At 47.2% G+C, this 25,890-nt stretch overlaps 1 protein-coding gene across 4 annotated transcripts in view; it reads left to right on the top strand.

Moving 5' to 3' along the window:
- Nucleotides 1-25,890, top strand: part of elmo1 (engulfment and cell motility 1 (ced-12 homolog, C. elegans)) — a 308,339-nt gene that overhangs the window by 69,754 nt on the left and 212,695 nt on the right. For all 4 annotated transcript variants that reach the window (XM_078415056.1, XM_078415031.1, XM_078415048.1 and 1 more), the window contains 3 exons: nt 6,406-6,456; nt 8,678-8,847; nt 15,826-15,861. In XM_078415056.1, coding sequence (XP_078271182.1) covers nt 6,406-6,456; nt 8,678-8,847; nt 15,826-15,861 — 257 coding nt within the window. The remainder of the gene's footprint in view (nt 1-6,405; nt 6,457-8,677; nt 8,848-15,825; nt 15,862-25,890) is intronic.

Raw genomic sequence — 25,890 nt, 5'->3', positions numbered from 1 at the left:
GGCTATTGCAACGAAGCAATATGCACAGAGGGTGTGGGGACTTAAGAAGCAGCAGACAGGAGGGAAGGAGACGCAGGGATGAGAAATGGATGGAAAGATAAAAGTCCGTATATATCTGTATGTTTGTTAGAGCACATACAGATTTTGAGAATGTGGTTGTGAAAGAGTTAATGGCTATTAACTTTGCATGATGGGATGCACTTTAACAGTTGGTAGAGTACAAATAGTGGCACAGCTGTGGGGTGAGTGGACGATGAAGAGATGTTTGAGGTTTTCAGTAGCATTTGCAATGCTGTCTACATGGAGTTTGTACGTTCTTCCTGTGACCGTGTGGGTTTTCTCCGGGTGCTCCAGTTTCCTCCCATACTCCAAAGACATACAGAGGTTTGGAGGTTAATTTGCCTTCTGGAAGTTGTTAATTCTTCTTGGTTCTTGGTCCTCCAAAATATTCCAAATGGAATTTAAACTGGAGGTATGTACACACACTACTCCCTAGTGTGTAGGATAGTGCTAGTGCACTGGTTGGTATGGACTCAGCGGGCTGAAGGGCCTGCTTCCACGCTGTATTTCTAAAGGCTAAATTCTTTAGACATGTTCCTCATGTTGGGAGAGTCCAAAACCAGGGGTCACAATTTAAGAATAAGGGGTAGGCCATGTAGGACTGAGATGAGGGAAAGCTTTTTCACCCAAAGAGTTGTGAATCTGTGGAATTCTCTGCCACAGAAGGCAGTGGAGGCCAATTCACTGTATGTTTTTAAGAGAGAGTTAGATTTAGCTCTTAGGGCTAAAGGAATCAAGGGATATGGGGAGAAAGCAGGAACGGGGTACTGATTTTGGATGATCAGCCATGATCATATTAAATAGGGGTGCTGGCTCGAAGGGCTAAATGGCCTACTCCTGCACCTATTTTTCTACGTTTCTATGTTTAAAGAAGGGTTGTGCAAAGTGGACACAGTTAGTACCCACAGGTCTTTGCACTGGCTGAACATTTGAAGGGATTTGAAAGCGTGCATGAGACAGCGGTAGAGTTGCTGTCTTGCAGCGCCGGAGACCCGGGGTCGATCCTGACTATGGGTGCTATCTGTACGGAGTTCATGCATTCTACCTGTGACCGTGTAGATTTTCTCTGGATGCTCTGGTTTTATCCCACATTCCAAAGACGTGCGGGTTTGTAGATTAATTGGCTTCTGTAAGCTGCCTGTGGTGTGTAGGATGCAAAACTGGGATAGTTCCGAACTAGTGCGCGGGAGATCATTAGTTGACGCGCACTAGGGGGACTGTTTCCACGCTGTATCTTGGAACTAAACTCAGTGGGTCAGGCTGCATTTCTGGAGAACATGGATAGGTGATGTTTTGAGTCAGGGCTTTCTGAAGTAGAGTCCCAACCTGAAACATCACACCTCCATGTTTTCCAGAGATGCTGCCTGACCCGCTGAGTTACTCCAGCACTTTGTGTCTTTTTTTCAAACCAGCATCTGCAGTCTCTATATCTGTTTCTTACGGATACATATTTAGTTCCTCTTTAAATACCCTTGATGATCGAGCCTCCAAAACCTTTGGGGTAGAGAATTCTAAAGATTCATTAACCTCGTTGAGAAGTTCCTATGCACCTCAGTATAAAATTACCATCCTGTAATCATGTAGAATGGTCGATGCTGGTTTTGAACCACTACCCATGCCTGAGAGCATGTGGTTCTTCTATTCTGCCTTGTGTTTCCGTTAGTTATTCAATGCCATTTCATATGAATCACTCCATGTGGTTAAAAAAATGCACATTCAGCCCACTGTGGATTAAGCAATTCCCCCCTCTGTCTCAGCTTCCTTCTCTGGCACTATCCTTGACAGCCTTCCTTGTGCTTTCATTCCATCAGGGAACTGTAAATGCAATTTGCTGACTCACCGAGATGCTGATGAGAGGTTTACTTTCTGTTGTGCTCAAACCCACAACTTAAAATGATCTCTCTGTGGAAGAGCTGTGGAATTCTTTGCCACAGAAGGCTGTGGAGGCCAAGTCAACGAGTATTTCTAAAGCAGAGATAGATAGATTGTTGACTAGTACGGGTGTCAGGGGTAATGGGGAGAAGGCAGGAGAATGGGGTTAGGAGGGAGAGATAGGTCAGTCATGATTGAATGGTGGAGTAGACGAGATGGGCCGACTGGTCTAATTCAGCTCCTATCACTTATGACCTCTTGGGATTAATGTTTATATCTCCTTGTTATCTGTTGAAAAGCCTCTGTGCAATTTAAAGTGAATACTTTTTGTGTGTGTATGTGTGTGTGTATGTGTGTGTGTATGTGTGTGTGTGTATGTGTGTGTGTATGTGTGTGTGCGCATGTGCATATTTCGCACAATGGAGGTTTAGGCTGATAGAAGGCTGCCCTCAAGTGGTGAAATAGATACTTGAAGAGATGAAGAAAAAAATGTTTTAGTGAAGAAGACCAATGAAATAATACAATACAATACAATATATCTTTATTGTCATTGTACAGGGGTACAACGAGATTGGGAATGCGCCTCCCATACGATGCAATAATTTAATGAGCTAGTCAGTATTAATTTAAACAACCCAATGAAACAAATTGTAACAGTTTTAAAACAGAATAAAGTGCAAGTAGGTCTGTGCCGGTTCACTGTGCGATGTGACCATCCGGCTCAGCAGGACCGGTTCATAGCAGCTATGGCCCTGGGGATGAAGCTGTTCCTGAGTCTGGAGGTGCGGGCGTAGAAGACCTTGTATCGTCTGCCCGATGGTAGAAGTTCGAACAGACTGTTGCAGGGGTGTGAAGAGCCTTTGTGGATGCTGGTGGCTTTCTATATATTCCTTTATTCGTCCCACACCGGGGAAATTTACAGTGTTACAGCAGCAAAGTGGATAGCAAGAGAGCAAGAGATCAGTCATTATAAACAGTGATTTGGACAAAATGTGGTTGGGTTGCAGTGGATACCGGATGCTAATGCAACAGTGCAACGGTTCTGCAATGGTGATAGACAAGTTAAGGAAGGAAGGCATTCGCGATTGACCCTGCATGGTACAATAGTAGAGCTATGGTGCCAGAGACCCAGGTTTGATCCTGACCTTGGGTGCTGTCTGTATGGAGGTCGAACATTCTCCCAGAGACCGCATGGGTTTCCTCTGGCTGCTCCAGTATCCTCCCACATCCCAAAGAGGGGGTTGTACGTTAATTGGCCTTTGTAAGTTGCCCCTACTGTGTAGGGATATATGGATAACATAGAGAGTCATCGATGGTCAGCATGGACTCGTTGGGCCGAAGGGTCTGATCCATGCTGTATCTCTAACTAAACTAAACTAAACTGAACATTGAGGAACTTACTTACTATGGCAATAGATCTCTAACAATTAGACAATATGCAAATATAGCTAAGATGGGGACCTCTGTAATCTTTCCCCACTGACTGCTGCCCCAACCTCAGAGTGAAATGATGCGAACACTGAAGGGGAAAGCTTTGGATGAAAGCAGTTTCTTATTATTATTAAGGTCATGAGGAATAGGAGCAGAATTAGGCCATTTGGCCCATCAAGTGTACTCCAGGAATACAGGAATACAGAGCTTTATTGTCATTCCATACCGGGATACCGAACGAAATTACATTTTCCAGCAGTCACAGAACACAAAAAAAAAGAACACAAGACACACGACCCCAACACAAACATCCATCACAGTGACTCCAAACACCCCCTCACTGTGATGGAAGGCAACAAAACTTCCCCTCTCTACCCTCCGAGCCCACGGACAGGCAGCTTGACTCCTACCGAGGCGACCGAACCGCACAGCCCCCGCAAGGGGATGGAAGTCCCCGCGGCCGAGCCGCACTGGGCGTTGAAATGTCCCGCGGCCGTACCGGGCGATTGAAGGTACCGGCGATGTTAAGTCCCGCGGCCAAGCCGCACCGGGCGCTGATAACTCCCGTGGCCGAGCTGCGCCGGCGATGTTAAGTCCCGCTGCCGAGCCGCGCCGGCGATGTTAACTCCCACGGCCGAGCCGCGCTGGGCGATGGAAGGCCCCGCGGCCGAGCCTCGCCCCGAAGAAGAGACCTAAAAAAAGAAAGGTTTCCCACACCCCACCCCACCCCCCCACACCCCCCACACATACACAGCCAAAAACAAAAAACCACCCCAACACCAACACACAAACAAGAAGGGAAAAAAGACAAACAGACTGCCAGCGAGCCGCAGCTGTTAGGCGCCTCCACCATTCAATCATGGCTGATCTATCTCTCCCTCCGAACCCCATTCTCCTGCCTTCTTCCCACAACCTCTGACACCAGTACTAATCAAGAATCTATCTATCTCTGCCTTAAAAATATTCACTGACTTGGCCTCCACACTCTTCTGTGGCAAATAATTCCATATTAACTATTATTATAAGCTTCTGTGTACCGGACATGAGTAAAATGTTGACATTGTATGTCAATGGGTATGTAAACGGGGAATTTATTACGGGGAACAAGGAAATGGCAGACGAGTTGAACAGGTACTTCGGATCTGTCTTCACTAAGGAAGATACAAACAATCTCCCAGATGTTCTAGTGGCCAGAGATCCTAGGGTGACGGAGGAACTGAAGGAAACTCACATTAGGCAGGAAATGGTGTTGGGTAGAGTGATGGGACTGAAGGCTGATAAATCCCCAGGGCCTGATGGTCTGCATCCCAGGATACTTAAGGAGGTGGCTCTAGAAATCATGGACGCATTGGTGATCATTTTCCAATGTTCTATAGATTCAGGATCAGTTCCTGTGGATTGGAGGGTAGCTTATGTTATCCCACTTTTTAAGAAAGGAGGGAGAGAGAAAACGGAAAAATTATAGACCAGTTAGTCTGACATCAGTGGTGGGGAAGATGCTGGAGTCAATTATAAAAGACGAAATTGCGGAGCATTTGGATAGCAATAACAGGATCGTTCCGAGTCAGCATGGATTTACGAAGGGGGATTTACGAATTTTTCTAGGATGTAACTAGGAAAATGGACAGGGGAGAGCTGGTGGATGTAGTGTACCTTGACTTTCAGAAAGCTTTCGACAAGGTCCCACATAGGAGATTAGTGGGCAAAATTAGAGCACATGGTATTGGGGGTAGGGTACTGACATGGATAGAAAATTGGTTGGCAGACTGAAAGCAAAGAGTGGGGATAAATGTGTCCCTTTCAGAATGGCAGGCAGTGACTAGTGGGGTACCGCAAGACTCGGTGCTGGGACCGCAGCTATTTACAACATACCATAATGTCTTGGGTGAAGGGATTAAAAGTAACATTAGCAAATTTGCAGATGACACAACGCTGGGTGGTAGTGTGAACATTGAGGAAATTGCCATGAGGTTGCAGGGTGACTTGGACAGGTTGTGTGAGTGGGCGGACGCATGGCAGATGCAGTTTAATGTGGATAAATGTGAGGTTTGGTGGTAAGAATAGGAAGGCAGATTATTATCTGAATGGTGTCAAGTTAGGAAATGGGGACGTACAATGAGATCTGGGTGTCCTAGTGCATCAGTCACTGAAAGGAAGCATGCAGGTACAGCAGGCAGTGAAGAAAGCCAATGGGATGTTGGCCTTCATAACAAGAGGAGTTGAGTATAGGAGCAAAGAGGTCCTTCTGCAGTTGTACAGGGCCCTAGTGAGACCGCACCTGGAGTACTGTGTGCAGTTTTGGTCTCCAAATTTGAGGAAGGATATTCTTGCTATTGAGGGCGTGCAGCGTAGGTTCACTAGGTTAATTCCCGGAATGGCGGGACTGTCGAATGTTGAAAGGCTGGAGCGACTAGGCTTGTATACACTGGAATTTAGAAGGATGAGAGGGGATCTTAAGATTATAATAACATATAACATTATTCAGGGATTGAACACGTTAGAGGCAGGAAACATGTTCCCAATGTTGGGGGAGTCCAGAACCAGGGGCCACAGTTTAAGAATAAGGGGTCGGCCATTTAGAACGGAGATGAGGAAAAACTTTTTCAGTCAGAGAGTTGTAAATCTGTGGAATTCTCTGCCTCAGAAGGCAGTGGAGGTCAATTCTCTGAATGCTTTCAAGAGAGAGCTAGATAGAGCTCTTAAGGATAGCGGAGTCAGGGGGTATGGGGAGAAGGCAGGGAAGGGGTACTGATTGAGAATGATCAGCCATGATCACATTGAATGGTGGTGCTGGCTCGAAGGGCCGAATGGCCTGCTCCTGCGTCTATTGTCTATTGTACATGGAATCATTCTGGGGATTAATTACTGGGGACCTTGGATTTGTTTAGGTTACTGTTCTAATTGGATTACGATCAACACCGGATCATACTGATGGATCATTACTACCGAAAGAAACAATGAATAACATTTGATGGGTGAGGTACTTGATGTAAAATAAACCTGTTTCTCTATAACCTATTTTGGGTTTTTATTCCTCCACAGAACCGTAATGAAATAAAAAATGGTGCAATCCTTCGATTGGCATCGTCACCAGTAAGTAGTTCATGGTGTTCCTATTTCTTTATGACTCTCGTTATTTATTTTCATGCAATTTCACATTACGTGGTGCAAACCTTTCTTGTACTGCAATAACTCACCTGACAGCCTTTCAAAAACTAATTGCAATGGTTGAACTGGAGCAAAAGGCTATTCGTCCCTTTCATTAAAGGTACATGGATGATTCATTATTCAGTCCCTGGGGTCAAATCTTACTCTGAACATTGCATCATACCATCCAGGCTGCAGTACTAGATTGAGGGAGTGCTACAAAGTAGGAGATGCTGCCTTGCGTTTTTTAGCCAAAAAAGCACATGTTAGAGTAATAGAGACGCATAGCATGGAAACATCGGCGATCGCTTCGCTCAACACCTGCGCTCGGTCCGCGTTGGCCAATCTGATTTCCCGGTGGCCGAGCACTTCAACTCCCCCTCCCATTCCCAGTCTGACCTTTCTGTCATGGGCCTCCTCCAGTGCCATAGTGAGGCCCACCGGAAATTGGAGGAACAGCACCTCATATTTCGCCTGGGCAGCTTGCAGCCCAATGGTATGAACATCGACTTCTCCAACTTTAGATAGGTCCTCTGTCCCTCCCGTCCCCACCTTCTTCCCCTCCTCCTTCCCAGTTCTTCCTCTATCTTCCTGTCTCCACCTATATCCTTCCTTTGTCCCGCCCCCCTGACATCAGCCTGAAGAAGGGTCTCGACCTGAAACGTCACCCATTCCTTCTCTCCCGAGATGCTGCCTGACCTGCTGAGTTAGTCCAGCATTTTGTGAATAAATACCTTCGATTTGTACCAGCATCTGCAGTTATTTTCTTATACAGCATGGAAACAGATCCTTTGGCCCAACTTGCCCATGCCGACCAAGATGCTCCATCTACACAAGTCCCTCCAGCCTGCATTTGGCCCATATCCTTCTAAACCTTTCCTATCCAAGTACATAATCAAATGTCTTTTAAATGTTGTTATAGAACCTGCCTCAACTACCTCCTGTGGCGGCTCATTCCACCACCCTGTGAAAATGTTGCCCCTCGGGTTCCTATTAAATCTTTCCCATCTCATCGTAAACCTATGTCCTCTGGTTCTTGATTCCTGTACTCTGGGTAAAAGATTGTTCATTTACCCGATCTATTCCACTCATGGTCCCTACGCCTCTATAAGTTCACTCCTTATCCTCATGCAGTCCAAGGAATAAATTCCTAACGTGCCCAACCCTCTCCCTGCAGCTCAATCCGTCAAGTCCTGACGACATCCTCGTAAATCTACTCTGCACCCTTTCCAACTTAACAACGTCTTTCCTACAACTTGGTGCCCAGAACTGAACACAACTCTCTAAATAAAGTGAGCTTGGTCATTATCACACTGTTATTTAGGGTAATCTTGCAATGCATAAATTGGTTACTCTACAAGAGTGATGCAATAGCATTTCATTGGGATCAAAGCACTCTGGCTCCATAAAGGTCACAAAAGGCATTTTCTGAACAAGTCATGCTTTATCTGACTGTGATTATGTGAATTTGGGAGAAAGAAAAACCACACACAGAGTAAATGGATGGGAGTTTAAAACAGTGTAAAGCAGACTTTAAAAGAAAACCCTTTAGAGATTCTTATCTTTTGAGGAGAGGGAGTAGATCTTTAAGGGAGGGAAGGTTGGTCATTTTCAACACCTTTTCCTTGCGAATGAAACAGGATCATGAGAATCTTCAACTGAGGCAGATCAACCTCGAGGTTCAGTGCAGTTGCAGCTTTTGGAACATGGTATAAAGAAATGAGTCTGAGCTTTCAATTGACCGCATGATAATTATTTTAAAATGCTGTTTCCTCTGAGATTTCCATTGGACCATTGGTCACCATCTCAGCTGGTGCAGAGAATATTAACTAGGCTTCCTATTACGAGTTACCCATTTTGTGAAGGCTACGTAGAACTTGGTGTAAACCTGAATAATCTGCAGGCCCTTATCTCTGTGGATTAGCCCTTTAAAATAATGTCTGGCTGATTTATGTACTTATGTACTTTCCATGGAATTGTGCTCTGTTTTGGAACAGATTCATTTGAGTGGGAGGACAAACTAAGAAAACTTAAAGAAATGAGTCTGAGCTTTCTCCCTCCCTCCCTCCATCTCTCTTTCAGACTCATGGCCTCCTCCTGCACCTATTGTCTATTGTCTATTATGCCTTGAGTATCTTTTGTTCTTGTCTCTTAATCACCTATCCAGACGCAAATTGCACAGGCGATCCATGAGAGAATCCAGTCTTCCAGCATGGACGCTAAATTAGAAGCACTGAAAGACTTGGCTAATCATTCCCTCGACATCACCTTTGCCCAGGAGTTCATTAACCTTGACGGCATCTCCCTCCTAACGCAGATGGTGGAAAGTGGATCTGAGTAAGTGTTTGCACATCTCGGTGTAGCCCTGGGGCCTGGTTGTAGCAGACAGCTGGATGGGAAGAATGAAGTCCAGTGGGTAATGAAGGGCACAAAGTTTTAATGATTGCAATGCCAATATTGGGATGGGAACAGGGGGAGGAGTTTAACATCTGCAGTGCACAGGGAATAAAGTTATTTTTAAAAATACACAAAGTGCTGAAGCAACTCTGCGGGTCAGGCAGCATCTCTGGAGAACATGGATAGGTGACGTTTCGGGTCGACACTCTTCAAGGGGGTCGTAATCCTGAAACGTCATCTATCCATTTTCTCCAGCGATGCAGCTTGTCTCGCTAAGTTACTCCAGCACTTTGTGTCTTTTTTTGTTGGTAAACCAGCATCTGCAGTTCCTTGTTTCTGCTGATTAAAGTTATTAAATCACCCGGAATAATCCATGCATTTGGATTTCAGTTCTACAGTTTGAAATAACATTTTTTTTCAATTGATTCTTGGGATATGAGGTCCAAGAGCTAAATGCCGTAGGGTGTTTTATAATCACCTAACAGGCCAAACAAAATGTTGGTTTAATGTTGAAAAAGTAAGGAATTCTTGTGGAATTCATTGCCACAGAAGGCTGTGGAGGCCAAGCCGATGGATATTTTTAAGGCAGAGATAGATAGATTCTTGATCAGTACGGGTGTCAGGGGTTATGGGGAGAAGGCAGGAGAATGGGGTAAGGAGGGAGAGATAGATCGGCCATGATTGAATGGTGGAGTAGACGATGGGCTGAATGGCCTAATTCTGCTCCTAGTACTTATGAACCTATGATCGGCAATACTTAAGGGGCAGCATTCCCTCAGTGCTAGACTTTATTATCCAGTCCTAAAACCATAGCATAGCTTCTTAGGCATTTCAGAGGGTAATTTAGAATCAAGCAAGACAATGAACCGTCAACTGGTTAGACCAGGTGAGGACACTAGGTTCCTTCGCTACTTCCATCAGCAAATGAACAGGTTACTGCTGATGGGCAACCAGGACTTAGATTTAGATTTAGATTTAGAGATACAGCGTAGAAACAGGCCCTTCGGCCCACCGGGTCCGCGCCGCCCAGCGATCCCCGCACATTTACACTATCCTACACCCACTAGGGACAATTTTTTTACATTTGCCCAGCCAATTAACCTACAAATACGTACGTCTTTGGTGTGTGGGAGGAAACCGAAGATCTCGGAGAAAACCCACGCAGGTCACGGGGAGAACGTACAAACTCCATACAGTACAGCACCCGTAGTCAGGATCGAACCTGAGTCTCCGGTGCTGCATTCGCTGTAAGGCAGCAACTCTACCGCCGCGCCACCGTGCCGCCCTTGCACCAACGTGCCAACCCTTCTGTTGTACCATTCATAATTTCACGGCCCTGTGCCTCCTGTGCTTTAAATAACCTCAAGTCAGTTTCTAATTACACTGTAAAAACACAGCGAGCTGACTCCTCTCGGCCAGTTCCAAAGAGGAATACTGCCACTCAGCAATTCCCACTGAATTCCAGACCCTCTGGATCCAGGAGTTAATATTCCTAATCAGCTAATCCTAACATTGACATAATCTCTGACTGTGTTGCACCACATTGAGACCAGAAGTATGGTCTGGTGTCCTGAATTAGAAAGGCGTGTAGGAGGGAATAACTTGCGAGTCTGCAGAGAAAGAGCAAGGGATTTCTCTACTCTCGAGGTGCTGCCTGCTCCGCTGAGCTATTCCAGCACTTTGTGTCTATCTTCGGTGTAAACCAGCATCTGCAGCTCCTTCCTACACAAGTGAGTGAGACTGGCGGGATTGCTCCACAGGGAGCCAGAATGGGCACAATGGGCCGAATGGCAACCTCTTGTGCTTGTAAAATCAACATAGTTCATTCTGTGATTTTCCAACCCAGTTAGTGCAAACTGGTTGCAATGCGTGCTTTAACTAACATGGACCAAAATCCATAAACAGAACTGCCCTGACGGACCCATTGTTTCTGCCTGCTCCTGTCCCACCGAATTCATTTTCCCAAGTGATATGTCCCATTCCTTCTCGCCAGAGATGCTGCCTGTCCCGCTGAGTTACTCCAGCATTTTGAGTCTATCTACGGTGTAAACCTGCATCTGCAATTCCTTCCTACATATTATGGTTGCCCAGAGTCCATGGCAACCATAAACCACCTGTTCACACTAGTTCTATGTTATTCTACTTCCTACACACTACAGGCAATTTTTACAGAGGCCCAATTAACCTACAGACCCGCACATCTTTGGGGCATTGGAGGAAACCGGAGCATCCGGAGGATACTTCACACAGCCAAAGAGAGTGACACGGTTAATTCAGAGACTAAGGTCCTGAACTTGAATAAAGGAGACTTTGAAGTTATGAGATGGGAATTGGCTAGGATAGACTGGCAAATTACACTTAATGGGTTGATAGTGAAGATGCAATGGGGAAGATTTAAAGACCGCATGGATGAACTCCAGAAATTGTTCATCCCTGTCTGGCGAAAAATAAAACTGGGAAGGTGGCTCAACCGAGGCTGACGAGGGAAGTCAAGGATAGTGTTAAAGCCAAGGAAAAGGCATGTAAATTAGCCAAAAGAAGTGGCAAACCAGAGGACTGGAATCCACATTAGTCAGAAAATGGGGTTAGATAAACTGTTGGGACTGAAGGCAGATAAATCCCCAGGGCCAGCTGGTCTGCATCCCAGAATACTCAAGGAGGTGGCCCTAGAAATCGTGGATGCATTGGTGAGTAGGAAAATAACTGCAGATGCTGGTATAAATCGAAGGTATCACAAAATGCTGGAGTAACTCAGCGGGTCAGGCAGCATCTCAGGAGAGAAGGAATGGGTGACGTTTCGGGTCGAGACCCTTCTTCAGACTGATGTCAGGGGGGCGGGACAAAGAAAGGATATAGGTGGAGACAGGAAGACAGTGGGAGAACTGGGAAGGGGGAGGGGAAGAGAGGGACAGAGGAGCTATCTAAAGTTAGAGAAGTCACAGGGAGAACATACAACCTCCAGAAGATAGACACAAAAAACTGGAGTAATTCAGCGGTACAGGCAGCATCTCTGGAGAGAAGGAATGGGTGACGTTTCGGGTCGAGACCCTTCTTCTGAAAAAGGGTCTCCACCTGAAACGTCACCCATTCCTTCTCTCCAATGATGCTGAGTTACTCCAGCTTTTTGTGTTTATCTTCGGTTTAAACCAGCATCTGCAGTTCCTTCCTACACATACAAACTCCATGCAGTCAACACCTGTAGTCAGGATCGAACCCAGGTCTCTGGCGCTGTATGGCAGCGATACTTGTTTGCAGGGGAGCAGTCATAGTACACTGAGAGTTTAGAATTGTGTGTGTCCGTCCATTTAAACAATACATTCCTTCCTTTACATTTTACCCCCTGTTGAGTAGGTGATCTTATTGCCTTTTTATGATTAACTAATGACATACTTTCTAATCAATTTTTCTTTGACTTCTGAGCTCAAGAGCATATAAAAGAACGGCATTGGAACAAGCCCTTCGGCCCACAAAGTCCGTGCCGAACAATGCCAAGATAAACTAATCTCATCTGGCTGCACATGATCCGTTTCCCCCCATTCCCTGCATATCCTCACACATTCACTTTAAACTTTGCCCCTCATACCTTGAAGATATGTCCTCTAGTCTTTGACATTTCCACTCAGGGGGACAAAGATTCTGAATGTCTACCCTTTCTATGCCTCCCGTAATTTTATATACTTCTATAAAGGTCTCCTCATAACATCTGACACTCTTGACAGGGAAAATAATCCAATCTCAGATTGTAGCTAATCGCTCCTTCAAGTTCACCGATCTTATCCCAGCAAAGAGGAAATAAAGCCATGCGGTTTGACGAGAGACATCCTTGTGATTAAGTTCTGCTGAGAAGGAGAAGTAACATTTCCAAAAAGGACCGAGTAATTTCCTCTTTGCCAGATGGAGCCTGGTCTGTGGTGTGGGCAGTATTTGTTTTTTTAGTTGATAGTTTAAGGGGCATGAGCTAACCAGCACTATGTCATTTGCTGATTAGCTTGCGGACTCCCGCAGCTGTGGAAAGTAATGCACAAAATTAGAGAAGTGAAGATCTTCCAAATCTGGCTGGATTTGTTAAGGGCGGCACATTGGCGCAGCGGTAGACTTGCTGCCTTGCAGCGCTAGAGACCCGGGTTTGATCCTAACCTAGGGTGCGGTCTGTACATTCTGAGTACAGTTTTTGAGTTTGTACGTTCCCCCCCCCCATGACTGCGTGGGTTTTCTCCGGGTGCTACGGTTTCCTCCCACATTACAAAGAGGTGTAGGTTAATTGGCATCTGTAAATTGTCACTGGTGTATAGGATAGAAGTAGTGTGATTGCTGGTCGGTGGGCCGAAGGGCCTGTTTCCACGCGAGTAACCCGAAACTGAACCTAACTAAGTATGCAGAAGGAGGTGAGGCAAGCGAGTTAAACTATTGAGGTTGAGGTTCGTAGAGCAATCTCTTGGCTCCATTTTAACACGTGTTCTTTTCTTGAGTGCTTTTGATTCTATGAATGTCATCTTATGTGTGACGTGTTCATTCCAACCAGCCACAGTGGTGAATGCAACTCACTGAGATATAAGAAAAGGTTTAATAGGGCTGGGACTTTTATTTTTCTTTGGACTATAGGGGGCTGAGGGATAACCTTATTGTAAGAGAAGTAATCCAGAAATCGGAGGTGCAAAGAGACTTGGGAGTGCTGGTGCAGGGCTCCCAAAAAGTTAATTTGCAAGTCGAATCAGTAGTAAGGAAGGCAAATTCAATGCTAGCATTTATGTCAAGAGGACTGGAATACAAAACAGAGATGTAATGCTGAGGCTCTATAAGGCGCAGGTCAGGCCGCAGTTGGAGTACTGTGAGCAAAACCAAGAAGGTTGTTGGCTGCAACCTTCCCCCCATCGACGAACTGTACACTGCAAGGGCCAGGAAGCGAGCAGGTAAGATCATCTCTGACCCCTCTCACTCTGGCCACAAACTCTTTGAAGCACTTCCCTCTGGAAGGCGACTCCGGACTGTCAAAGCAGCCACAGCCAGACATAAAAACAGCTTTTCTCCACGAGCAGTTGCTCTATTCAGCAAACAAAAGTCTGTAGCCTCCTTTTGCTCTTGTTATTTTATTTCATTCTTCACATGTTTAAATTATGTTTTATTCGTAATTGTTTACTGTATATCGTGTTGTTACACGCGAGCAAAGCACCAAGGCAAATTCCTTGTATGTATACATACTTGGCTAATAAAATGTATTCAATTCAATTGAAATGTGGGCCTGATACCTGAGGAAAGATGTGCTGGCTCTGGAGAGGATGCAGAGGAGGTTTACAAAAATGATTTTAGGAATGAGTGGGTTAGCATATGATGAGCGTTTGACAGCACTGGGCGAACCATTCACTGTGTACAAATACATGATAAAGGGAATAACGTTTAGTGCAAGATAAAGTCCAGTAAAGTCCGATCAAAGATCGTCCAAGGGTCTTCAATGACGTGGATAGAAGCTGAGGACTGCTCACTAGGTGTTGGTAGGACGGTTTAGTTGCCTGATAACAGCTGGAAAGAAACTGTTATCAACTGTGAGTCAAAAGTGTTAAATTGCCATAGGAAAACGGAACAATGACAATCTTACTTACGGCAGTATTACAGCCCGGTAAACACAGTCCAGGTGCTCCTCAACTTACGATGGGGTTGCGTTCCGAGAAACCCATCGGAAACCAAAAATTCCGTAAGTTGGAATGCATTGAATACACGCGATCACGTGGCTACGTCTCGCTGCCGTTTGCACCATCGCAGAAGTTGAAATATTGTAAGTCGAAGCATCGTAAGTTGGGGAGCATCTGTGCTCGTGGATACCATAAAAACAAAATATTCAAATAATTAAAAAAACAATATCATTGCAAAGTCTTTAGTGCAACCAAGACTGTTCGTAGTTCATAGTTTAGTTAGCATTTGTAATGCTGTTCATGAGGCTGGATGGTTCTCAGACTCCTATAACTTCTTGCTCATGACAGGATTGAAATGAGAGTGTGGCCAGGGTGGTGTGGGTCCCTGATGATGCTGACTGCCCTTTTGAGGCAGCGCCCCTTATAGGTTACTTTGATGGTGGGGAGGCCAGTCCCAATGATGGATTGGGCAGCAGCCGCTACTTCTTGTAATCTCCTTCGTTCCTGAGCATTCGGGTTTGCTGAACCAGGCCATGATGCAACCAGTCACTATGCACTCGACTGCACACCTGTAGAAGTTCAAGAGAACATTTGTCGACCTTGGGGGCTGTAAGTAATCGCAACAGAAACCAGAAGGGAGATGAGAATAATTCTCTGAAGTGTATTGAAAAGAACCTGAATGCACTATCCACAAGACAAGTGGAAGCATCTATTGAAAGAATAAGTATCTTAAGTGCCAGTTTTATGGGGGTTAAGCAGAGTTACTTGGATTAACCAGGTAACAGGAAGAAACGTCATGGGCTATGTATTATATAATCTTTCTTTACAGCTCTTGTTTGTCCTTGTATTGTGGAATTTTGTGCACAGTAATTATAAATAATTATTTTTTCCATGTAGTCTTTTTCCCGCCTTCTCCACGCACCCACTCTTTTGCTGAGGATGGAGTGGGGTTTAACAAACACTTTCTAACGTGTACATTCTCCTTGCACGCGACCGACCGTGTGACTCACTCAAAAGGTTTTTGCTGTGAGATTTGTAAAACCATTGCATGACTCCATCAGTCTTGGACCAAGAGGGTATTGTGAGTGGGGAAAGTTACTTCCGTCCTGGCTTATAAAATTGTTGGATTTTAAAACTATTTTGAGTCTTTAAAATGTCTCTTTGACCTGCGAAAGAGAGCAGAGGAAAAAAAAATTTCAGGGTGCAAAAGGTCGCCTATTGCCAGTCTGTGTAAGTTGTGTTTTTTTTTTTTAGAACTGTGTAATATGTGAAAGTTTTTAAATTTTTGCAGACGTTATCAGAAACTACAGAAGATTATGAAGCCCTGGTAAGGATCCAATTAGACAGTCACTTTGTGTATGCTCACTGCATGGTTGGAAATCAAGCCCTGACACTTTCAAATAACGCTTCCCTCTTTGATCTGTCGCCTCTCGCTCTGTGCAGTGCTTTGTGTGTGCATGCAATGGGCACTTCAGTGGTTTCTCCTCTCTCCACTAAAAAAAAATCAACACAGCTTTTTTGTTTGTCCAGGCAGTTTGCCTTTCTAACGTAAAATTCCATATTTAGGTTGTATCTGATTCAAAAATACACTGATTGAATTGTCCAAGGCACTTCCGGGCCATAAATGCCACATCCTTGAGATGGAAATCTGTTACCAGAAGAAGAAAAATATATGTTTAATACAATAAATGATTTATGGAGTTCCGAATCACCAACTGTAGAATGGAAAATCTACACTTTGAGAACATTGGTTGTGGGACTATTTGTACAGGGTTCAAAAGCTGAAGAACTTTGTTCCCAATCTGCTTCCACGCAAATTTTGGTCCTTCTTTAATGTTGTCTCATGAAGCTTTCTGATATAACGTTGCAGGCCCACAAGCTGGTATAGCTTCTTCGTAACTAGGCCTGAGTGATTTTTGTTTTGATGCGTTCTTACAAAGATAGCCGGTTAATTTAATGTCTTGGGATTTGGTCACTTGGGAGGGAAGTTATGAATGGTTGCATCCTGCCTTCAGTTTCAGACTCGTTGAGGCTACGGTACAGGACAAAAGTGTAAAAAAATAAATAGCAAAAACAACTCGCAATTGACAATGCTAAATGTTCTCACATTCACGGATCAGATTAAAGCTCGGCAGACCCACTCCATCTAGTTGTGAATAGCAGTGGACAAATAAATGGCTGCCGGGATGAGAATGTCCACGAATATCCCCACATTTAGTGAGAAGTACTGAACATGGGTAAATATGCAGAATAAAGAGTATAAGGTTTAGTGCAAGACTAGGCTTGCATACACTGGAATTTAGAAGGATGAGAGGGGATCTTATTAAAACATATAAGATTATTAAGGGATTGGACACGTTAGAGGCAGGAAACATGTTCCCAATGTTGGGGGAGTCCAGAACCAGGGGGCCACAGTTTAAGAATAAGGGGTAGGCCATTTAGAACGGAGATGAGGAAAAACATTTTCACTCAGAGAGTTGTAAATCTGTGGAATTCTCTGCCTCAGAAGGCAGTGGAGGCCAATTCTCTGGATGCTTTCAAGAGAGAGCTAGATAGAGCTCTTAAAGATAGCGGAGTCAGGGGGTATGGGGAGAAGACACTCTGTATAAACATTCACGATTTTAAATGCTTCTGTTGGATGCCTTCACAACCTCCTCTGTTCCAACGATACAATAGACAATAGGTGCAGGAGTAGGCCATTCAGCCCTTCGAGCCAGCACCGCCATTCAATGCGATCATGGCTGATCACTCTCAATCAGTACCCCGTTCCTGCCTTCTCCCCATACCCCCTCACTCCGCTATCCTTAAGAGCTCTATCCAGCTCTCTCTTGAAAGCATCCAACGAACTGGCCTCCACTGCCTTCTGAGGCAGAGAATTCCACACCTTCACCACTCTCTGACTGAAAACGTTCTTCCTCATCTCCATCCTAAATGGCCTACCCCTTATTCTTAAACTGTGGCCCCTTGTTCTGGACTCCCCCAACATTGGGAACATGTTTCCTGCCTCTAATGTGTCCAATCCCCTAATTATCTTATATGTTTCAATAAGATCCCCCTTCATCCTTCTAAATTCCAGTGTATACAAGCCCAATCGCTCCAGCCTTTCAACATACCACCTGCTTTTCAAATGTACCCGTATAACTAATGTCCCTCGTCTCTGGATTTTTCTTTTCTCATTTACACCTGTACAAAGCAGTTACATCTGTTCTAAAATGTGACTCGCAGAACTGCAATTGTGGCTGAACCGGTGTTTTATAAAGGTCGTCATGACTTCCTTTCTCTTGTGCTCTTTGCTTCTATTTATAAACCCCAAGATCCCATGCGCTTTAACCACTTTTTCAACCTGCATTCTGTATTTCAACATACGGTGCACAGACGTCTGTGTCCTTCCTAGAATTGCATCTCGTATATTGCCCAAGTAGATTGCAGACCAATAGTACAAGTGTTGACTAGGTTAAGATGGCTCATGCTAATGATTCTTTCTTGGACTATTGAGACATGGGAAGCACTGGGAAGAGCTGATGGTGTGTGGCAGCAGTAAACTGGAACAGTACTGGGTTACAGGGAGCTTCTCTACATCAAAAGCTGGAAGACAATCCAGTGCAAGTCCTGTCCATCATACTCGGGTAACATAACAAAAGTAATTACTGGAAATAAACTTGTGGATTACTTGATGGTAACGCGATAAGCAGTAGCCAATATGGTCTCAGAAAGACAATATTCCACCTCACGAGATACCACTGGATGGATTTAAGAGAGAGTTAGATAGAGTTCTAGGGGCTAGTGGAATCAAGGGATATGGAGAGAAGGCAGGCACAAGGGATATGGGGACGATCAGCCATGATCACAATGAATGGCGGTGCTGGCTCGAAGGGCCGAATGGCCTCCTCCTGCACCTATTTTCTATGTTTCTATCAATTGTTTTGATGAACCAATATCCCATGTGATACTTAGATTTTGAGAGAGGTCCATGGAAAAGGAGATAAATTAATATCAAGGCATTCAAGAATGTTGGTTGAATCATATCAATGGATGAGAAATTGAAATGTTAAAAGCAGCGGGATACTGAATTGGTGCACCTGTGATACTATAATTTGTGTTTAACATCAGTGACTTGGAAATCTTGTACAAATTGGTTTAGTTTATTATTGTCACTGAGGTACATATAACATATAACATATAACAACTACAGCATGGAAACAGGCCTGTCCGGCCCTACCAGTCCACGCCGACCATTCTCCCTGACCTAGTCTCATCTACCTGCACTCAGACCATAACCCTCCAATCCCCTCCTATCCATATACCTATCCAATTTACTCTTAAATAATAAAATCGAGCCAGCCTCCACCACTTCCACCGGAAGCCCATTCCATACAGCCACAACCCTCTGAGTAAAGAAGTTCCCCCTCATGTTACCCCTAAACCTTTGTCCCTCAATTCTGAAGCTATGTTCCCTTGTTGGAATCTTCCCCACTCTCAAAGGGAAAAGCCTACCCACGTCAACTCTGTCCGTCCCTCTCAAAATTTTAAAAACCTCTATCAAGTCCCCCCTCAACCTTCTACGCTCCAAAGAATAAAGACCCAACCTGTTCAACCTCTCTCTGTAGCCTAAGTGCTGAAACCCAGGCAACATTCTAGTAAATCTCCTCTGTACCCTCTCCATTTTGTCGACATCCTTCCTATAATTTGGCGACCAGAACTGCACACCATACTCCAGATTCGGCCTCACCAATGCCCTGTACAATTTCAACATTACATCCCAACTTCTATACTCGATGCTCTGATTTATAAAGGCAAGCATACCAAACGCCTTCTTCACCACCCTATCCACATGAGATTCCACCTTCAGGGAACAATGCACAGTGAAAAGCTTTTTTTGTTGCACGCTATCCAGTCAGCGAAAAGACTATGCATGATCACAACCAAGCCGTCCACAGTGTACAGATGATACAGGATAAAGGGTATAATGTTTCGTGCAAGTCCAGTAAAGTCCGATTGAAGATAGTTCGAAGATCCCCAAAAGAGGGAGATGGTAGGCAAGGACCACTCTCTAGCTGATGATGGGATGGATTGGTTGGGTTTCCACTTGATGTATAATTAAATGGGGCATTTGATTTTGGAGGGAAAAAAAAAATTTAAGAATGGCACAAAGTATTTGGATGAAATAGGAGAGTGGGTAAATAGAAACACTGCAAATAAAGCAAATATACAAGATTTTAATTAGAAATTTGAAGTTTAGGATCTGAGAGATGGGGAGGAATGAGATAGTTGGTTCCTATTGGACTTGGTACTCAATGTGACAAGTTAATTGAGTAAACCATCGCAAATAGAACTTTGTGTGGTTAAACCAGCATATCATCCGATTGCAACACACTATTCTGGTTAAACCTGAGTGGCAAATACAATGCCCAGTTTTGACTGATGGACCACAAAAAGATGATTTAGATGGTAATCCAAGCCAATCAGTAGACTGATTTATTGCCAAAACCATAGGATTTTGAAAGCAACCAGCAAAAAGCTATTTTGACTCAATCTGATTGCAGCATTTAAGGGATTGCCTTCCACAGAGAAACAAATGATTGCATCATTTCAGATCATTGTAAACACACCAGTGGGAAGGCAGTATTTGTGATGGGTGGTCCTCAGGATGTTACTGGGTGGATAATTGTGATACGCAATCACTTTACCCATCCATATTTTAATATGTAGTGCCTTCTATAAATCACTGTCCTGACTGAAGTCACTTGAGGTGAGGTAGTAGACGATTGACACAGACTTCATGCAGGTCTCAGGAATGAGACTTTCTCCCCTATTCGGCCATGAACCCGCAAAGAGACGGCTAAAGTCCAGAAATAGCTTCCTCAACGAAGTTGAACCAAATACTGAAGCTGACGGTACTAAAGTTGCATTATGGGAAGAGAGACTAGCCAATCTCCCATCAACGACATCCATGTCCATAAGGGCCAAAGACGAACTTCCTTCTGGGGCTGAGTCAAGCTGGGCTGAATGGAAATGCCTCAACAGACTGAGAGCTGGTACTGATCGTTGTAAAGCGACTCTCAAGAAGTGGGGTTATATAGACACTGAAGACGTCATCTGCGTATGTGGCGCTGAACCACAAACTATGGAGCACCTATTGAAATGTCCTCTATTGGAGCACGAATGCAAAGCTGAGGACCTTGCTGAGAACAATGATATTGCTAAGAGTTGTGTTCAGTTTTGGCTGAAACGCAATATCAAGCATGTGTGGACACGATAAGAAGAAGAATTGATGGATTTTAATGGCTCTCCTCCTTGTCTGGTTGTGTTTGATTTTAAATGACTATCCATTTTTTGAATTCTTCTGCTTATCCAGAAATATTTGGGTTGATTTTCCTGACCTTTGAAGGGCTGAGAAAGGGGCAAAGATTTGCTTTGTTGTGATTCAACCCGTTTTTACGTTGAACCTGGATTGCTAGTACTTCCATGGAGGAGACATGATGGGATCAGTACCTGGACAGAGTGCAAGGCTCATTGCTGCTCTGCTAACTGGAGGACAGGACTAGTGGGTTGGACTGAGAGTCCTGCGCATTTTGAGACTTCTTTTCCCAGTACAGATGTGCAGTAATCAATGGTTGCAAAGTCTGACGTGTTCTTCTTCACCAGCTCGCTATAGAATACTGCATCAGCTCTGATGTAAGGCCTTTGATCTGAAGTGTTAACTACATTTCTCTTGCTATAGATGGTGCCACATCTGCTGAAGATTTACCATATTTTCCGTTCTCATTCCAGGCTTCCAGTATCTGCAATCTCATGCTTTTCCATAAATTTCACTCATATGTTATTCAAACGCTCTTACGCACACGTTCTCGATTTGGAAAACTGAGCGAATATTCAGTGCGTAAATACAAATCTTGTTCAGAGGTTTATTGCATATGGAATCTTAAACCAGAAACATACACTGCAGTTCTGCCAATGTTGATGTCAGCTTTCCCAGACATACATAACTTAATGGATGTCACTTTACCCTTTCTCGTGCTTCCTTCAAGCTGTTGGTTCACAGGTTTAGCATTAAGGCACCTACACAGTGCTGAGTGCAGTCTTTCTACAGGCAGGGTAAACTGACAGTCATAGAGTGATACAGTGTGGAAACAGGCCCTTAGGGACAGTCAGCATGGTTTTGTACGTGGGAGGTCGTGTCTCACAAATCTGATTGATTTTTTTGAAGACGTGAGCAAAAAGGTTGATGAGGGCAGAGCTGTAGATGTTGTGTACATGGATTTCAGTAAGGCGTTCGACAAGGTGCCGCATGGTAGGCTGCTCTGGAAGGTTAGATCTCATGGGATCCAAGGAGAGATAGCTGAATGGATAGCAAATTGGCTCAATGGAAGGAAGCAAGAGGGTGATGGTGGAAGATTGCTTCTCAGAATGGAGGCCTGTGACTAGTGGTGTGCCTCAGGGTTCGGTGCTGGGCCCGTTACTGTTTGTCATCTACATCAGTGATTTGGGTGAGAACACACAGGGCAAGATTAGCAAGTTTGCTGGTGATACAAAAGTGGGTGGTTTTGCAGATAATGAAGATGGTTGTGAACGATTGCAGCAGGATCTGGATCGATTGGCCAGGTGGGCTGAGGAATGGTTGATGGTGTGGCGGCTCCCAAGGGTCGGGCCATACTACTACCGACCCCTCGGCACGGGAATGGACCAGTCCTGGGAGGCGGTCCTGGACGCAGGTATATAAGGGCAAGGTTTGGGCGCCAAGCCATTCCGGCAGACTAGACCCGTCTGAGACCCACGAACCAATAAATATACCTTCCCAAAATACCTGGCTCCTTGCCTTTATCAACACGCTACATTGGTGACCTCGACGGTCCATTCATTAGGATGGACAAGAAAACAGAAGCCGACCGCCCGTCCGGCTCGCAGGCCGACCAGGCCCCAGCTGTCGACGCGGTAGGCATCAAGCTCCCGACCTTCTGGACCACCCGGGCTCGCATTTGGTTTTACCAGGCGGAGGCCCAGTTCCAGCTGAAGGGCATCACAGTGGATAACACCCGGTTTTTCCACCTGGTGGGAGCCCTTGACCAGGACGCGGCCGAAGAGGTAACGGAGTTCCTCCAGGACCCACCGGCCGACGGTAAATATGAAGCCCTTAAGGAGCTGCTGCTCCAAACCTACGGGCTAACCCGAATGGAGCGGGCCGAAAGGCTCCTCCACATGCCAGGCCTCGGTGACCGGCGCCCATCTAGCCTCCTGAAGGAGATGGTCGCGCTGCTCGACGGGCACAGACCGTGCCTGATGTTCGAGTATACATACCTGCACCTGCTGCCGGCCGACATTCGCCTGCAGCTCACCGACGTCTCCTTTGAAGACACCCGGGCCCTCGGCAGGCGCGCGGACGCGCTGTGGGCGGCGCGCCGTGATGACGTCAGTGCGCTAAACGTCACTCGAGAAGCGCCCGATTTTCTCCGGTCGGGCGGGGGAGCTGTGGAAGGAGTGACAGCTATGCCCCGGAGGCCTGCGAGATCGCCCCCGGTGGCCATTGCGGGTCGTGCACCTGCAGTCCCACATCAGCAGGCTCCAGCCAGCACCAGCAAGAGGTACTGGTGTTATTACCACCAGCGCTGGGGTGCGGCAGCCCGACAATGCCGCCAGCCGTGCACATTTCCGGGAAACGCCGGGGCCGGCTACCAATAGTCCCTGCGGTGGCCGGCCAGATTCACCGCCTCTTCGCCTGGGATCGGCGCTCCGGGAGCCGCTTCCTCGTGGATACCGGGGCGGAGCTGAGCGTCCTGCCCCCTTCGCCGCTGGACATTCGTTCTGGGAAGCGGGGGCCCATCCTCACCGCGGCAAATGGGAGCATTATCCAGACATATGGCGTCCGCACGGTCCACATCGTTTTCGGCGCCAGTCATTTTACGTGGCTGTTTACGATCGCCGACGTCTCCCAGCCGTTGCTCGGGGCCGACTTTCTGCGGGCTCATTCTCTCCTCGTGGACGTCAGGCAGCAGCGCTTGGTCCACTCCGCCACGATGGAGCCCATCGCGTTGCGGCTGAATGACCCCATTGTACGCCCGCTGTCGTCCGTGGACTCCCATTTCGCTCGGGTGCTGGCGGACTTTCCGGATATTATGGCCCCGCAATTCCGGTCATCGACCCCCAAGCATGGGGTGTACCATTACATCACGACTACCGGCCCACCCCTCCACGCACGAGCACGCCGACTCCCGCCTGAGAAACTACGCCTGGCACGACAGGAGTTCCGTACGATGGAGTCCTTGGGGATCGTCCGCCCTTCCAACAGCCCATGGGCATCTCCACTCCACATGGTCCCCAAGGCAAACGGGGGCTGGAGGCCTTGCGGGGATTATCGGCGGCTGAACGTCGCTACCGCCGAGGACCGATACCCCGTGCCCCACATCCAGGACTTCAACGCCCATTTGGCTGGGGCCACGATATTTTCAAAGGTGGATCTGGTGCGAGGTTACAACCAGATCCCGGTCCACCCGGAGGATGTACCCAAGACGGCAATCATCACGCCGTTCGGACTCTACGAGTTCGTACGGATGCCGTTCGGCCTCAAGAACGCCGCGCAGTCATTCCAACGATTAATGAACGGCGTTTGTCGCGGGTTGGATTTCCTGTTCGTCTACCTCGACGACATCTTGGTAGCCAGCCGCTCGCGGCAGGAGCACTGTGCCCACCTCCGGCAGCTTTTCCAGCGGCTCAGCGAACACGGGTTGGCCATAAACCTCGCCAAGTGCCGCTTTGGCGTGGCCACAATCGACTTTCTCGGCCACCGTGTGTCCTCGCAAGGAGCGGTTCCCCTGCCGGACAAAGTAGACGCCATCCGCCGGTTTCCCCGTCCGTCCTCGGTGCGTGGCCTGCAGGAGTTCGTCGGCATGGTGGCATTTTATCACCGGTTCCTGCCATCCGCGGCCCACATCATGCGGCCGCTATACGAGCTGCTGGCGGGCAAGCGTAAGACCGTCGTGTGGACCGACGAGGCCGTAACAGCCTTTGACGGCGCGAAGGAGGCCCTGGCTCGGGCTGTGCTGCTTGTTCACCCACGGGAGGATGCCCCGACAGCCCTTACGGTGGACGCCTCAGAGTTGGCCGTTGGTGGCGTACTGGAGCAACTCACGGACGGGGGTTGGCGCCCCCTGGCCTTCTTCAGCCGGCACCTCGACAACGCCCAGAAGAAGTACAGCGCTTTCGACCGCGAGCTCCTCGCCCTGTACCTGGCCGTTCGTCACTTCCGCTATTTTCTGGAGGGCCGCCCGTTCACCGCTTACACGGACCACAAGCCGCTCACTTTCGCCCTGGCAAAGGTCTCCGACCCATGGTCCGCCCGACAGCAGCGCCAGTTGGCCTACATTTCAGAATTTACCACCTCCATCCGCTTTATCGAGGGGAAGGAAAACCGGGTGGCCGACGCATTGTCTCGCCCCGCCATCAATGCCGTGTTAGAAGTGGCACCCGGCATTGATTATTCTGCCCTGGCGGAGGCCCAACTAACGGACGGGGAGATGCCCGCCTACCGGACTGCCATCTCTGGCCTCCGCCTTGAGGATGTTCCCCTCGGCCCCGGAGCGACGACGATACTTTGCGATGTGTCGGCAGGTCAGCCGCGCCCCATCGTCCCGGCCGCGTGGCGCAGGAGGGTTTTCGACGTGGTCCACGGGCTGGCTCACCCATCCATCCGGACAACGATCTCGTTGGTAGCTGCGCGGTTCATGTGGCATGGTCTGCGCAAGCAGGTTGGCCAATGGGCCCGCACCTGCATTCCGTGCCAGACGTCTAAAATTCAACGCCACGTCCGGGCGCCACTCCAAGGGATCGGTCTACCCTGCCGCCGTTTCGACCACCTGCACGTGGACATTGTGGGCCCGCTCCCGCCGTCCCGGGGCATCACCCACCTCTTCACGGTGGTGGACCGCTTCACGCGGTGGCCGGAGGCCATACCACTGGCTGATACGTCGACAGCCACATGCGCTCGTGCGTTGGCCGCGCACTGGATTGCTCGCTTTGGTGTGCCGGTGGTCATCTCATCGGACCGGGGGCCACAGTTCACCTCCGAGCTGTGGTCGGCCATGGCCCACCTGTTGGGCGTGCGGCTGCACCACACCACGGCCTATCACCCGCAGGCAAACGGCTTGGTGGAGAGGTTCCACCGGCAGCTGAAGGCAGCGCTGAAGGCGCGACTCGCCGGCCCCGACTGGATGGACGAGCTACCATGGGTTTTGCTGGGCATCCGGACTGCCCCCAAGGAAGACCTGGCTTCATCCTCAGCGGAGCTCGTCTACGGGTCTCCGCTCACGGTGCCCGGGGAGTTCGTGCCCTCATTGCCGGGGCGAGAGGAACCACCCTCATCCAC

This window comes from Rhinoraja longicauda, chromosome 2 (genome assembly GCF_053455715.1).
Source record: "Rhinoraja longicauda isolate Sanriku21f chromosome 2, sRhiLon1.1, whole genome shotgun sequence".
In the NCBI taxonomy this organism is placed as follows: Eukaryota; Metazoa; Chordata; class Chondrichthyes; order Rajiformes; family Arhynchobatidae; genus Rhinoraja; species Rhinoraja longicauda.
This window is presented reverse-complemented; position numbering and strand designations above follow the sequence as displayed.